Here is a 15,839-nt window from a genome sequence, read left to right as displayed (position 1 = left end):
GGAACTAATATCGAGATCATCTCTGATCCCATCAGTGATCATACTCTACCCACTTCCCGAGTTGCGATGAAAAACATGGATCTGATAACTGGGTATCAATCTTCGGATCTCCCGACAAAAGTGCTCATATCTTGATGGTTTAGGGAGGTCTTACCCAGTCACCCTTCGCTCCTTTTTATTCCTCGATAGATTGAACCGGTCGTCAAGATGCATAATTGCTGACAGTGGCCAATCGCGAAAGCGAAACTAAGATTCTTCCAGCTTCTAGTCTTAGCCTTGGCCTTCAGAATCCTCAAAGTCGATACACCATCTAGCTCAAGATATCATTCCTGCCCAGTAGCTTCTCAATGACTGGCTCATTGAAACCACGATCCCTCTCAACCATTAGCCAATTTTCATCAACTCATGTTAAGACAATCTCTTTAGCGACCACAACCACGAAGTCTAGCCACATCCGTTTCGCCACATATTCCATGGATATCAGGCAACTGGGACATGGCTTCTGACTGATCACAATCTCTGCCTTGGTGAGCGTCTCCATGTGCTGGTAGTGGAACAAGATACCAAGCCTGATCTGTCTGTCGCGATCATCCTCGTTCTCAATAAACAGCTGATGTTTATGCGCGACGAAGCAAAGCAACTGAGCTATAACGTGACTGGCGTGGTACAAGCCCCTCGCGGAGCCAGGGTCTAACTCGTGTTCCTCGAAGGTGAACCCGATTCTCTTCGCAAAGCTCAGCGTCTTATGAGCCCAGTAATTGGAGTCCAGTCTGCTATAGTCGTCGCCACCCAACGGGGACTGGTAGCCACCACCGGTCCAACCGCCAACAGCAACGACTGGCTCAAAGGGCCTGCCTCGGAGAAGAACCCCTATCGTCTGATTCTGTCGCGCGATTGGGATGCCTCGTTTCGGATTTATCAAGAGAGCAGTCTTCGCGACTAACGATTTGACAAACCGGGGTTGGAACGAATTGGCGAGTTCGGACTTGGCGACTTGGGCTTGTAAAGGAGGCGCAACTCCGAGAAGTGCCCTTATATGTCTTCGACGACTCTTTGATTCGAATGGTTTCTCCGCGTAGTCGACATGTCGATACTACCTCTCCTCGTCGTTTCTGTCATTCTCCTCGGCAAAGTCTGCAGCGACTCTCCCATCTCGGTCTTTCTGTGACGCACTCGCGCCGGCACCGAGGAGTATCCCGACTAATTCGACCCGAGTCCAGAGGGCAGCCTCCATCAGGGGTGTACGGCCTCGGTATCCCCCGCATTGACGTCTGCGCCTAATCGTAAGAGCTCCTGAACATTTGTGCGATTGTCATGAGCTACCTCCAAAGAGAGCCTCGAAGAGCCTAGAGTTCCCTCAATGCGTAGGTCGTGGTTGAAGTGAGGGCAAGTCGCGTAGTCGTGAACACACCCCCAACGATCCCCCTTTCCATTTGCTCCTGTCTTAAACTTGAGCGAGTCTCTTGTCAGGGCGGAGCTCATGCGGCTTTCTTCTCCATCATTTCCGGAAGGAAAAGCATGGTCTTTGATGCTGATATTCTCAAAGTGATCTCTCGGGCTGCTACGGTGATTTAAATGGTTGGGCTGAGGCAGAGCATTGAGTTCGGACTTCCTGAAGCCAACCGTTATAAAGTACTCAAATTGTGAGTCTTCATTCTTTTCGGAAGTAGATGTCCTGATCTCCCAAGATAGCCTTTCTACAGCATCGTGCTTCTCAAAAGGAAAGATGAGCCTATATGTGTAGCCGGCGGTATGGCATGGTGCGACAAAGAACCACATCGCCGCAGGCTCTAACCCTCGGAAAGTGTATGGACTATTCGATCTACGCTGAAGTTCTCTCTCATCACCGCTCGGAAAGAAGCTGATTGGATGCTCATGAGGTTGCTCGCAGAGAGGGCATTCAGCGAGTGCTCGTGCCGTATCCCATCGTAAGACTCTTGCAATGGCCCGAGAGCCGTTTAGTCGTTGGAACTTTGAAGCCAACGATGATGATGGAATCGTCGAATCTTGTGTAGTCGAGGCCATTTCAAGGAGTGATGATTTGCGTTTGTGCGGGCTGAGGGCTGAACAATGACGTGCACCGCGAGAATTACGGGAAGAGGGAATGAAAGACTGGAGATCCAGAAATCTCAATTCTCAAGCCTGTTTCAATCTCGATGACATGTTTCAATGTCCGAGTAACGGTTTTGGGCTGAGTCAAATATTGAAGCTTCGTAAACGATTAATCCGACATTGGGACCAATCAAACATGATGGTTAACCTCGCACTATGACGGCGAGCTTACTTCTCATCATGGTCTTTCCCCGTACTCCGTAATAGATTTTGAGTTTTTGAGACCTGTGTCAAGTGCTTATCAGCAATGAAATGGGAAGTTTGTAATTGATGACTTCTTTAACCTTGGACAGTGACTCGGGCTAGTTGTTCGTCATACCGAATACGAGCATCCAGAACACAGCTATTGCTATGATTTAATATGGCCACTCAACATAGTCTCATTACGTTATCATTATCAGGAGTATGCACAATAGTATCATTGAAGATTCAAGAATCAGGGCCCAATGTTATAGCGTCATAGTGGAGAAGTTGCGAAGTCTCAATGAAGCCTGAAGCATCTTCTGAATGGAAACTCTAGGGTCTCTATGGAGCAGAGAGACAATTGAGAATCGAGGTCACAAGTGACTATCCCTATAACTGGTCCCAAGCATCGTTTACTGCGAGCCTCCTTCAATCTGGGTTATGGCTAATGATGTATCCAGCGCTTCTGCTTAATACAGTCCCATTCCGAGGTTTATTTGCCACTGAAGATTTAAGTCTCGCCATTCACAGTAACTACAAGAAGGCTAGTGAGGTGAGAGATAGGTTGGAGAGACTTCTCGACCACTGGAATTATCTCAGTCTTAGATGTTTCTACTGTGCGTGATGCGGCTAGCGAACATATCCCCATGTCTAATATACTGACAGATATGTCGTTTCGAAAACAAAAGATAATAGAATGTATCCTAGAGACTTACATATCGCTCCAAGATCAAAAGGGAGTCCTCGAAGGGGAATTCTTCAAATTCAACAACGAGGAAACATCCTCCTCACTAGACTATCGCTGGTATCGGGAATGGATGGATGTGATCATCCATAGACAGTTACGAGGTTGGCGACAGTTGATATACACGTCAGCGGGGCACCACTTTTCGGCTGGTTCAAAGCTCTATAATCTGGTATTGAACTGCAAGTTTTGGTATGTGAAAGAAACGAGAAGCGGGCGAAGCCCATGGATTCCTCCGAGATGGGAATAGGTGGCGGAAGAGCCGTTTCCAACGGCCCCGACCACTTTCCATGTGGACCCTTTTCTGTCGATATTCCAACAACGACAATGGACACAAGTCGCCTCGTATTGGTCTGCCTGTGATGCGTAGACGTTACTAAGTGTGACATTGCAGTTGCTATGGTCTGCTCGTATCAAATCATTGAGGGATGGTCTTGTTCTAAATATTGATGATACGCGATTGAACCCAAACCCATTTGACTCCAGTCTCAGGCGCCTCCGTCTTTGAAGTTCACATCATGTTCATGCGATGTTGACGATCAGAAGTTAGGCACAAGTAGCTCGTTGCTAGCGTACCTTACTTTCGGGATCCGCTTCTCGCCCTTCAGGGCGTTCTAGCCCGCGGAAACGCTAACTTCGCGCTCACACGAAGTGTCTCCCATAACCATGGTGGAGGTGTTCAAATAGTGCCTGACCCATCCTTCCTGAAATGGCCCTCTATGGACCCTCCAAACTTCACGACAAGCCACGAATTCACGCACCTCACATAAGGCAGCTGCCAAACCCCCTCGTCCTGGAAATACTTTTTCGAATTTTCATTTCTGCCCAATCTTTCTGTCGCAAGCAGAAATCCAAGACTCAGTGTGGGGACTGGCGACTCCCTTGGCTCACAAGGGCTAGTCTAGCTTCCATGTCTTAGTATCAAAATGGCAAAGTCAGCTCGACAAGGGTCAGGATGCCGGAATACCGGAAATATCTAGCCAGATAGATTAAAAATGGTAGAGCTAATGATAACGATTCCAAGGCTAATTACCCCACAAAATGAAGAAAAACTGCCACAAAATGAGACCGGTGTCTCACCCGAGCTTCAACGGCTTTCTGACTCGGACCAACGACAGGCCACTGACCAGCAAACTGACGCATCCACGCATTATTTAGCCCCCATTACCCATTACTACAACCGTACAACTCCCTCACAGCGAAATTGTCTCTTCTCTTCTACTTCCTTCGATATTATCCACATTTCTCAAGGAACATTCACCTCGACTAGCAGATGAAGAATCCCTCTACAGCCAAGAGAATGAAGACCAGGAACATCTTGGTAACTGAGAGAGACGAAGCTGCTTGAGATCCAGTCGAGGCCGAGACCTGAACAGGCGTCTGGGATTGCACACTTTGACTCGTCTGCGAAGGGGCGTTTGCTGAGGTGTTTCCAGTGATTGTCGACAAAGAACTATCTGTCTGCAGTGGGGCACTTCCACTCTGAGAAGTCAGCGTGATGGGAATCACGGTTGTGATGGTGATTGGCTCTACACCGCCGACCTCAGTGGATGCTGTTTCCAGAGGCGATGAACTCTGGCCGCGAGTTTCGGAGCCCTGAGAGGCAGAGCTGGCAGCATTGGCATTGAAGCTTCCAGATTTGGTTGATGCAGACGGCGACGACGGTGCAGGTTGCTCTCCCACCCCTGACTGTGGGACTTCAGGCGTAGCGGAGGAGGTAGGGAGGATCGCACTCGGGGTAGAAAGCCCGAGAGTAACGATGAAGGTTTCTTTGGGCAAGGCGGTGTTGTTGCTCCACGGGGAGGCTCCATGAGGCGTCTCGGAAATCCCAGGGGCAGACGCCGGGGGAGAGCCGGGAGAGCCGGTAGGGATTGCCGTATGAGAGGCATCTGAGCTTGAACTCTCGGTGTAGGTACTGACAGTAACTGTCTGCACTGGAGAGACAACAGTGACGGTGATAGGCACAGCAGAGCTGACGATCGCGCCACAACCATCGTCTCTAGGGCCAAGATGAGGGGCCGCAAGGGCAAATCCAACAAACAAGGACAAGAGCTGCGGCTGCATTTTGATGTGAAGCAAGGAGGGCAATCAAAGAGATAGAATTTCGGCAAAGGAATGAAGAGACAATGTAAGGTAGGTTGTTGAGACTTGGGACTGATGAATCTGAATGGCCTCAGAATGTGTTTGGATATGACAGTCTATATAGGCTGCCATACGTGATCATTGTTGTTTTCCCTTATCAACAGCCCAAAGCGGACAACTTCTTTAGCAATCAAAAATTGTCTGTATCCGGCTCTCGATGGTTCTGCAGCCAACGGGACCTAGCCGACGATATCTTGTGATGTTTCTTTGCACTTTGACTCCATTCCGACTGCGTAAGATTTGACGGACTGGGAAAGGTCAACGTTTGCAATTGACAGCAATCCTAGAACTTTCGAGCGGGGAATGGCCTGAGAGATCCGACTCAAAACTCTTTTGTCCATATAGAGACCTCAACGTAGATGGGATGAAGTGAATATTGTGACATCGCGTCAGAGGTGAGGTATTATTTTGGAGCTCAAGCGCCGCAAGTGGTGTTCTAGACCGTTTTCAAACAGAAATGAGGATCTTCGTCTTGGACCCTTCTCTTCGTAGCTGGATGTCGAATGATTGGTGTTCTTGGTGGTGGAGTGATGCTCAGCCGGGATGATGCTAGGGAGGACGGAGCAATCCTTGTGTCTCTCAATTTCAGCTTCGATGTTGGCCCACAACATACTCGCCCGTCGGCAACTACGGCCGGTACTGGACAACGTACCGCGCTGTTATTGGATATTGGAAAAACATCGACCCAAGAGGGAAAGTGTGAGATATGACACCGAGGGCTGAGAATAAGACGTCAAGCTGTAGAAGTCGAGATCATGCTGTTTTCATCATTTAGAAGCGCGTCTAGACTCAGAGCATGCACGTTCTTGGTCCCTGGTTTGCAAGGGCGGGGTTCCCGTATCACTCGTACGATGTGTAGAATTCTGTAGATTCCTATTCTCTAGCCGAGATGCTCTGAATAGTTTGCTTGGCTACAGTGGCAGCTGAGTGTAGTTCTCCGCATGCGTTCCAGTTCAATCATTTTCGACGTTACGGCTTGACAAGACGGAATGCAACGGATAAGAAAGACTGAGTAAGTTCTATTCAGTATCAGCTACACGGTTGCATGATTGCTGTCTTGATATTCACATATAAACTACATGAAATCTTCGAGCTGATTGAGAATAATACCATCGCTATCTTCTCTTTTGCATCTTGTCATTCACTTGAACCCCTTCAATTTCAGCAAACACTTTCTTCACCTCTTTTCCTGCAATGCGCGCCTCACGGAAAACAGCGCTTGCCACTGCCCTGGCTTCGGCTCTGGCCCCGGAGCTTGCGTCGGCTACCTCTAGCTGCCTGGCTCCCACTGGAGACCCAGTGACTGTCCAGGCCTACGTAATGGTCAAGCAGATCCCTGTTCATCTTAGCGCCGATATTTGTTCCAACACGACGTTGAGTGTTGCCGGCACTGTCTTGTCCATCACCAACGCTCCGACTTTCCTTGTGTCGGACTTTGTGGTCACCAGTACCATTACTCACACCTCTACTGTGTAAGCCTATTCATGGTCTTCCCCTATCATTACTTCCTTGGACCATACTAACGCTTGGTTTGCCTCAGAAACTATGTCTCTACATTCGATGGTCCCTACGCTACACTTACTGCTCATGGCGGCCCTGATTCTGAGCCTACCACCATCGTCATCCCCCCTAAGGCTGGCGATGAGGTCGGAACAAAGATCATCTGTACTCCTGCGGCCACGGACAATGATGCCTTCTCTGGGCCCTACACGACTATTACTGCAGGTCAGTGGTCTGGTCAGGGCACCAAGACCCTGACTTTGGCCCCGGCTGGGGGTGATCCGACAGGCACCGTCATTGTTTTCGGTCCCGAGTCATCTGGACAGGTTGGCGCTCTGGGTGTCTTTACGGGGCCCTACACCACGCTCACCGAGGCCTGGGCGGGAAGCACCGCAACGACTGTCACTCTTCCACCCCGTGGTACCGATAAGACAGGCACTCAGATTGTTCTAAGCCCTACTGCCGCACCGGCTCTCTTCACCGGGCCTTACACGACGATCACGGGGACCTGGACTGGACTCCAGCCAACAACCTTGTCTCTAGCGCCTGAGGGAAGTGACCCAACTGGAACTGCCATTGTCTTCTTGCCGACATCCGCGGGCTTGAGCTCCTTCACTGGCCCTTACACCACCGTGACCGGAGCCTGGACTGGCGCAGTTCCTACGACCGCCTACCTCCCACCTCAGGGTACCGATCAAGTCGGAACTGAAATTGTGTTGACGCCTACCTCCTCCCCAACAACTACCCCCTTCACCGGGCCATACACAACCATCTTTGGTCCCTGGACTGGAACAGTTCCAACCACTGCCATCCTCGCGCCTCAAGGAACCGACCAGGTCGGAACTCAAATCGTCTTGACACCCACTTCTGTGACTGGCTCCTTCACTGGGCCATACACGACTCTGACTGGCCCCTGGACCGGGACTATTCCCACCACGGTGACCCTAGCTCCGGCTGGAACAGACGCCACCGGAACTCAAATTGTTCTCGTTCCCACAACCGCTGCTACATCTTTCACTGGTCCTTACACAACTCTGACTGGACCATGGACTGGTACTATTCCGACTACAGTTACGCTTGCTCCGTCTGGAACCGATGCCACTGGAACCCAGCTCGTGCTTCTTCCCAACACCGCTGAGACTCCCTTCACGGGCCCTTACACAACTATCAGCGGTCCTTGGACTGGCACTGTCGCCTCCACGCTTTCCATCGCTCCTACTGGCACTGCTACTGTTGGAACCGTCATCATCTTCACTCCAGCTGACCCTACGACTTCTGCAAGTGCCAGTTCTGGAGCTTCAAGCACAACTCCGTCTCCGTCGTCAGCTACCTCATCTGACCCAGCCACGAACTCCAGTGAGACGTCCACTTCTGCGAGCTCAACCTCTGTCATAGAAACCACTACCTCTACGGACCCGAGCAGTTCCTCGCAAACTTCTTCGAGCGTTACTTCTAGCTCCTCAGAGTCCTCTACCGCCCCCTCTCCGTCTTCTGAATCGTCAAGCTCAACCTCTACCGACCCTAGCAGTTCCATCTCGTCTTCATCTACCACTTCGACTGAGCCTGCTACATCTTCATCTTCCTCAAGCACAAGCTCTGAGGCCTCAAGCGCAACTCCTTCTTCATCTAGCTCATCAACCGAGTCCTCCTCGAGCGCGACTTCGTCCTCATCTAGCTCGTCAAGCTCATCCTCGTCCTCGTCTAGCTCGTCATCTGAGTCTTCCTCTAGCACGCTGACGGGAACTCCAACAACCACAACCTCGCAGAGCTCCACAGTTTCTGCATGCGTCGTGACGGCAACAAGCACCTTAGAATACTGCAACGTTGCCTTGCCCGGAGCCTGTGCCTCACTCTCCACCACCAGCGGTCTCGCTCTCGTGCCGGTTGTGGCATCTTGCACCGTGGCCCTTGGTCCATATGCAGTAGGGAACGTTGCGACATGTCTTGCAACCAACGTGGGTCTCACTACCGCTGGCTCGGACATCGCAAGCTGCATTCTCACCGCTCTCGAAGGGCGTTGTATTTCCACCCTGCCGACAGCGTGTACTGATCTGGCGTCGTCCAACGGTCTGGCTCTCGTCGCAGATGTGGCCCAGTGTACCATTGCCCTTGGTCCCTTCGCCGCTGGTAGTGCCGCGACCTGTCTTGCAACGGGAACCATCACGGCATCTACTACGGGCACGAGCATCATTCAGTGTCTCGAAATTGCCTTTGGCCTCCAATCTGGCGTGGTCACAATCACCAACTCTGCCTACTGCCCGACTGCCACTGCGGCCCCTACGCCTTCAGTCTGCGCCACGGTCCCTGAGCCTTGCCAGAGTCTCGCCTCTGTCAACGGCATCGCCCTTATTGCGGCAATTCCGGTGTGTACGGCAGCTCTTGGCGCTTACGGCGTTGGAAACGCGGCAACCTGTCTTGCTACCGATGTCATTGGCCCTCTGAGTGTTGGACAGGACATTGTGACCTGCCTGACGACTGCTCTCAGTACGCAATGTATCTCGACTTTGCCCGAGCCTTGTCTCGCCTTGGCAGGTGATACTGCAGCGGAGCTGGTCGTCGATCTGCCGTTGTGCACAGCTGCCCTTGGTCCATTCGCTGTTGGAGCTGCACTTACTTGCTTGTCCTCGACTGCTACCAACGGAGACTCGGTCGTCGCCTGTCTCAATACCGCTTTGTTTCAGACTTAAGTTTGAATCTGTGATAATTCGAATGACTAAGAATTGAGTATGGGGTTCCCAAGACTACATGTGGTGTAACATCAGGCTAGTGCTTGGAGTTAGGCTTGCAAAGAGACTGAGACTTCTTTATCAAGCGTGTATCTCATACTGGAGAGGGTTACGAAACGAATGGATGTGAGGCGATTATGTTGTGGCCGCGTTTACTTCTTAGCACAGTTGTTTGTTGCTCTTAACTATTCTAATGATATTCTCTTACAATCTTCCATGATCTACGACGTACGGGCAAGATGCATGTAGTTATCACTCGGTTTGGATCAGAAAAAGTGCTTTCCTGGCAGCGTGAGTACTACGAAACATTCCTTCGGGGCTGGAAGCTTTCCTTTAGGTTAAGTTGAGGAAGAAATTAGATGGAATTTGTCTTTATCAAAGTTTTTCAGTCCAAAGTTGGATGTCTTGGATACCGTCGCAGTGTTCTAATCTCTTCTCATGATGATAGATTATCCGTCTCGCGAAAGAGCCGAAGTGACAGTTCCTTCCGCCAAACCGACGATGTTGAAGGTGTGCTCATCAAATTGCGATGCTCCACTCGATGCCCTTGCGAAGAGTCCCATCATTGTCGTGTCCTCCAAATGCTTGCCACGTGTCCAGGCACATGTCGATAGACTGCTCGCTGCTGGTGTTTTGATCTGCTACAACAGCCTTTCGAGTGACACCTTTGTGCGTCAGTGTGATGACTTTGCCACAGAGCCTGTTCTTCTGCGCTTGACCGTGCGGCTCGAATATGCCGGAAGCATCGCGACTAGTGGTAGGTTGCGGTCGACCGAGTTGGCAAAGTAAGTACTGAGACCACAGGCGCCAGACTTCCAGAAAACATTGCGGCAGGCAGTTGCGTCCCCGAACATGAAGATCGAGCCCTTCGTGTGAGAGCCTGAGATTGCCTCGCCGGCGACAGCCTGAGACGCACCCAAGACAAGAAGAAGACTCGGGAGCAATGAAGAGAGCATCTTGCAAGAATTGTGTATAGATAGTCGACCTTGACTTTTGATCCAAGATATATAGCGAAGTCAGAGGTGGTATTTCTGTGGCTGAAAGGACTGATGGAGAAAGTTTGTTGGAAAAGATTCACGTAAACTGGGAGTAAGGCTTGATTATAAGTAATCTGTTGAGATACTCGGCTGAAGACATGCCAAGCTTTCAACTGTGCTTTTCGATTCGAGAGCGATGAGTAATCCTGTTTTGCACTGCCAGCTACCGTTGATAGAGGTCTGGTGATCGTGTACTGACTCTCGATGAACTAAGGCTTGATTTCGGCATGGCCTACTTCTCGTGTCCTCAACTAGTTTGCGTCGCAACCCATAGGATCAAATGCCCGCAAGACCGCTGGCTAGCCATCCGGTATCCCACATGTACCTTCCTTTTTTGTCCATGAAGCTGGGATTACTGACGTTGTCATTCAAGGTTGGCTCCAAGTCTTTACTAGTCAGTCGCTCAACTGCCATCTCAAGCCCTCAAAGCTTTTGACAGTACCCACTCCCACAACGACTATAGTATAGGTAAACTACGCCACTGTGCGTGCATGCATCAGCTGGTTGATACGCGTTAGTTGCGACTCGTGAAATTTAAAAACTATTGAATGCATAGAACGATCGGGTGTTAAAGTCCCCGAAGCTACCACTTCCGCTACTACGGAATTTGAGGGTTTGTCAGACCGTATGGGATAATTGACAATTGATGCAGTCCCGGCTGTCTTACATCCGTTCAATCGTTTTCAACCTGTCTTTTCAGGCTAGTGAAACAGACTAGGTAAGCAAGGACAATCGGCCCGCCAAAGAGCGATCCTTGGTTGTGGAACAAATCTCGAGCAAGTCTCAATCTGGCTGCCTAGACATCCCGGCCGGGAACATGAACAAGATTTCCTCTTCCGTCCAAGTTGAACTTCTATTACTTGGAAAGTCATCATTCCGGATCGACAGAGGAGTCAGTTGGTCCTTTGCAAAGGACTGGTTACAACCAACGAGAATTGTTTCCTGCATCACTTGGTTTCCACATGGTCATTTGACATCACACGTTTCAATGTACGACTCGGGCGCTATTCGTCTCGTAGATTTCATGGTTAGAAATTTTAATCCAACCCTTAGACGGCGCATAGCTCTGCTCATTGGTCAATTAATTCAGCGTGAGAATAGACAATGGCATCTGGAAATGCCGGAAGTCTTCTTTTCGTCGTCGTTCTATACATGTGAAGGACTGAGATCTGCAGCCTATTGTTCCAAGTGAACGTTACCCTGGGATAGCGACAAAAGAGAGGTCTTTTAATAAAAACATATTCCAAGCTAGGCTGATCATGGCGTGGCTTACACGACTCAGGGGCTCGGGAACTTGGATTAGAGTGCTCTCGGCCGAAGTCCAGTGCAGGAAATAGTATTATAAGAAACGAAACTTCATCGCTGTTCGATCAAACAATCTGTTCACCAGCTTCAAAACACTCCATTCATTAAAGTCTCGCCAACCTTCTGTTACCACCATGTTCCACAATTTCGCCTACGCGTGTGCCTTCGCCACGCTGCTAGCTGTACCTGCGACGGCAAGAGACGTTCCAGCTAACGTTGAGGCCTTTTACGACCAATTTCGTGGCCGGCAGCAATGCTCCAACACCCTCAAGACCGGCTTTCATAGCAAGGAGGGCGGCAAAGGAGGTGAGTCGACCGAGAAATGCCCCAAGCCGATAGAATGCCCAGCGACCCTAACACGAGCAAATTGTCTGCATCACAGATTACAGCTATTGTGGCGACTACTTGAGCAATTACAATGTAGTCTACATCCAGGGTTCGGGAGGTCGCCTCACGAACATGGACATTGATTGCGATGGTACACAGACTCATGGAGACGGCCGATGCGGTTCTTCGACCGACACGCAGTCGCAAACGTCTTTCAAGTCCGAAATTCAAGATTACCAGGCTGGGATCAAGGACCTGAACGCCTATGTTCACCCTTACGTTGTTTTTGGCAACGATGGATCCAAGCCCGGCTGGCCTACCTTCGACCCGAAGAAGCACGGCATTGAGCCCCTGAGCATCATGGCCGTTGTCTGCAACAACCAAGTTGTGAGTTTATCCCCTATACCCTTCGTTATTGAGTTTGCCTTTATTGTTGGTGCAGCTTCTAAAACTTGGAATCCGTAGATCTATGGCGTCTGGGGTGACACTAACGGCGATGATGGCAGCCAAGCCATGGTCGGTGAAGCCTCGATTTCTCTTGCCACGGCCTGTTTTGGAACTGGCATGAATGGCAATGCTGGACATGACCAAACAGATGTACTCTACATTGCGTTCCCGGGCAAAGACGCCGTTCCTGGCGCTCAGGGTGCCAAGTGGGCCGCAGGCTCCTACGATGAGTTTGAAGGCAGTATCTCGGCCCTCGGCAATCGTCTTCTCAAGAGGATCCGAGCTTGAACCTCAGGTTCGCCTTAACACTGGTAAAATCCACCAGATAGCCATAGGCACATGCAGCATGATGCAACTTTAGTTGTACCAATACAATCAAAGAAGGATGCGCATTCTCTCCGCCTTGATGGAAACTCTGGGAGAGGATCTGGATATCTTGACCATACCCCTGAATAATGGCAATTGATCCTTGGACATGTGAATCCGTCGAAATTGCATAGTTCCCTGGGACAGGCTCGCGCCCAGCCCTCCTCACAGCTCCAAAAAACTCGTCTCGCGCTTTGGAATCCTATGCGTTCGAAGCACAATCATCCAAGGCCGCCATGCGTCACCAATTCCGTTTGAATCATAGTATTCATTGATAGATAGCTGCCTCCTTTCTTGGATGCCTCTCATACGCTTCTGGCTTGCTGTCGCGGTGACGCATCATTCTGAATGCGGCTTATACCCCGGATCATCGCTGTATGTGGGGTGAATGTCATCGCGCTATTTCGACTATTGGACCCTGAAGTTGAAACAAAAGTATGTACAGACAAAGGGAGGAGAGGCTTGCAGCATACCGTTCCTTCGATGGCTTGAGATAGGTAGTTCAGAACAAAAGTCCCTGCTCCGGACAAGCGCGGGCGGCTATCACAAACAAGTGGTGATCAGACAGCATACTCCATTGAGACCAATAGCCGCAACTGTCAACTGGTTCTAGAACCGACTGTCATATAACATGGTCGTATGCAGCGATGATCTATCGGGCCGAAAGAGACGGTTCCTCACATATGATGTCATTTAGGCACCGAGATTTCGAAAGGGGTGATGCCATTGTCGAAATGAGGGGCGTTGGGAGGCAGTTGCTCATCTTGCGGAACTAGTGATGATGAAGAGGGTATAGTAATCACCGTATACCGGCTGCCTAAGCAGGATGCATCGAATTATTTTCCGTTTTAGCCAGCACTCAAGTCTCTCCATATCCATTCAAGGTACGTTATTGCCCTATAACATGGATAATGTCGGGTAGGTTGTTTCCCGAGGAAATAAAATGAATTAAGACGGCCTTTGGTTCTATCGTGGGAGAAAACGTCAAAGTGCCAGGTTCTAGGGCAACTTACCGTGTCCTGAGTCATTCTCGACACACCACTTATAATCCCTTAGCATTCAACAGTCTACCGTTGATATTTCAACGTAACGTTTGATGGGGCTAGCGACATACTCCTGATGCGGCGTATCTAGGTGAGCCTCGGGAGAATCTTGGATGGTGATTTCCTGGAATGCCCTGTTATGCTCGTGGATAAGAAAGCTGCATCAATGATGAAACCCACTTTGGGCATCGTCCACCTTTTGTAAACTTCCAGTGATTGTTGTGACTTGCTTCGCTTGAACATACAGGCATGACTCCACGTACGCATCTTTTGAAGTCTATGGAGGTCCTGAATGCTGGTACCATGGAGCAGCAATAGATCTTCTTCTTATTTAATGCTCATCAAACTGATCCTGATCCCATGAAATAGTGTCGCTTGATTTCGCGACGTAGAGTCGGTCTTTGAATCAAAGTAGATGTTGAAGAGATGCTTGAGACTTGCAACAGAAGATACGTGTGCACCGGCGGCCATTTTAAGAAACTGTTTCCTGATCTAACTTCGGATAAAACCTGTGGATCAATGATGCGATCAGTACTGAGACCTCGATGAGGCTTACTGCCCGGGGAGTCTGACGTAAACTTTGCGCGAGATTAGGGTTATTTCTCCGCGGCGACCTTAAACTGACCGCAGCCGACAAAGTATCTGAGTATACCTGGTAGCAGCCATCTGAGAAGTGCGCCACTATATTCGCCATTTCCGTGGCCTTTTTATGGCCACCCAGTGTCTATATCTACCTGGGTTCATTCAGTCCATGACACAGTTTCTATGTCGCCGTCTTTGGCTTCGCTGATAGACTCGTTGGAATGATCCAACGAATGAAGTTGTTACATTCACACGTCAGCACACTCTCAGAGGTTTGCGCGGCTTGCGGCAAGGGTGCCGTGGCTCCGACGCTCTCGCTCAGGCGCTCATGATCCAAGGTAGACTAAGAAAACTGATGGATGCTAGAAGAAAGCCTTCAGGACGAAAGCATTGAGGGGACATCATCCGTACATTGCGCCGCCATTGGCCAATTCCTGACGTTTTCATGAGGCACAAGATTTGTCACTGTCTTGCACATACACACCGCCCATTCCCCGAGTCCTAAGGTAGTCCTCATGACGCGTGGGCCTGGGCTAGATCTCAGCCTAGACTCACTAGGTTCATGCAGATGCCAAGTACCAAGGGCCATTGTACTTGCGCAATGCCTGTCTGCCGGCGCATTTCAAAACCGTGGCGCGTCTTGGGGGTTGCATTCCGCCGCATTGGCTGAGGCTCAATGAGTATTGAGGCGTTCTTGGCAGAAGCCAAGACTAAGTAATTGGCAGCCACATACAATTGCTTGGATGTTCTACCAAGGCCCTAAGGAACTCTTGGTTTTCATTTGAGCCTCATCAAGGCAAACACAACTTCAGAGACACTTTTATCAAGGACATCACGAAGATGTTCCTTTAGGAAAGTCTTCAATTTTGCTTTTTCGATTGAACGTATCGTGAACAATGGGGAGCACGCACCACCGACTGGCGGAGGAACAATACACCACGGACAAGTTCGAATATCCACTCCGGACGAATCCCGCCCGGCGGCCTAGCGAAACACCGCGGACGGCGTTGACTCGCGCCTTCGCTTTCGCGCTCCCCCCACCTTCATGGGCCGATAAGTGCGGCGTTTCTCGGAGGTGGGTAGCGGGAGCAAGCAAGGTGATGGGCCCCAAAGAATTACATCTATGCAGGTAGAGTAAGGTCTCGGTATGCATCCCGAGTCCATATACCGTCGGGCTGGCTGACTGATACACCCTCTTTCAAAACTGAATCAAGCATTCTGCGCGAAGTGTGTAGGAGAAGTGTGTCGATACTCTGCCGAAGTCCCGGATCTCTGTATGCTTGCATGATGCAAGAGGCTCTCGAGTCTTCGGCCCTTTTGCTCG

The 15,839-nt window shown here is 50.2% G+C and overlaps 4 protein-coding genes across 4 annotated transcripts; 1 reads left to right on the top strand and 3 right to left on the bottom strand.

Annotated features, from left to right (window-relative positions):
• Positions 1–1,233: 1,233 nt before the first annotated feature.
• BDZ83DRAFT_778172 (uncharacterized protein) lies at positions 1,234–2,025 on the bottom strand (the record flags this gene model as incomplete). The annotated part of the gene is made up of 1 exon (XM_060515499.1): positions 1,234–2,025. One exon carries the CDS (start codon positions 2,023–2,025, stop codon positions 1,234–1,236), a length of 792 nt encoding a protein of 263 aa, XP_060364897.1.
• A 1,965-nt stretch (positions 2,026–3,990) lies between these two features.
• On the bottom strand, positions 3,991–5,296 carry BDZ83DRAFT_621491 (uncharacterized protein). Its single transcript, XM_060508269.1, has one exon. The coding sequence runs from the start codon at positions 5,102–5,104 to the stop codon at positions 4,307–4,309; it is 798 nt and encodes a 265-aa protein (XP_060364896.1). The 5' UTR covers positions 5,105–5,296; the 3' UTR covers positions 3,991–4,306.
• A 6,588-nt stretch (positions 5,297–11,884) lies between these two features.
• BDZ83DRAFT_577667 (chitosanase) lies at positions 11,885–12,812 on the top strand (the record flags this gene model as incomplete). Its single annotated transcript, XM_060505042.1, has 3 exons — positions 11,885–12,056; positions 12,133–12,488; positions 12,543–12,812. The coding sequence occupies 3 exons, from the start codon at positions 11,885–11,887 to the stop codon at positions 12,810–12,812; spliced, it is 798 nt and encodes a 265-aa protein (XP_060364895.1).
• A 1,561-nt stretch (positions 12,813–14,373) lies between these two features.
• BDZ83DRAFT_621471 (uncharacterized protein) lies at positions 14,374–14,983 on the bottom strand. Its single transcript, XM_060508268.1, has one exon. The coding sequence runs from the start codon at positions 14,625–14,627 to the stop codon at positions 14,406–14,408; it is 222 nt and encodes a 73-aa protein (XP_060364894.1). The 5' UTR covers positions 14,628–14,983; the 3' UTR covers positions 14,374–14,405.
• Between the last annotated feature and the right edge of the window lie 856 nt (positions 14,984–15,839).

This window comes from Colletotrichum acutatum (genome assembly GCF_030867785.1).
Source record: "Colletotrichum acutatum strain CBS 112980 chromosome Unknown BDZ83scaffold_47, whole genome shotgun sequence".
Lineage (NCBI taxonomy): Eukaryota > Fungi > Ascomycota > Sordariomycetes > Glomerellales > Glomerellaceae > Colletotrichum > Colletotrichum acutatum.
This window is presented reverse-complemented; position numbering and strand designations above follow the sequence as displayed.

What these genes read in the sequence shown, in the direction of transcription:
- BDZ83DRAFT_621471 (XM_060508268.1), bottom strand. Translation starts at nt 14,627, where the DNA reads ATGGCGAATATAGTGGCGCACTTCTCAGATGGCTGCTACCAGGTATAC.
- BDZ83DRAFT_621491 (XM_060508269.1), bottom strand. Translation starts at nt 5,104, where the DNA reads ATGCAGCCGCAGCTCTTGTCCTTGTTTGTTGGATTTGCCCTTGCGGCC.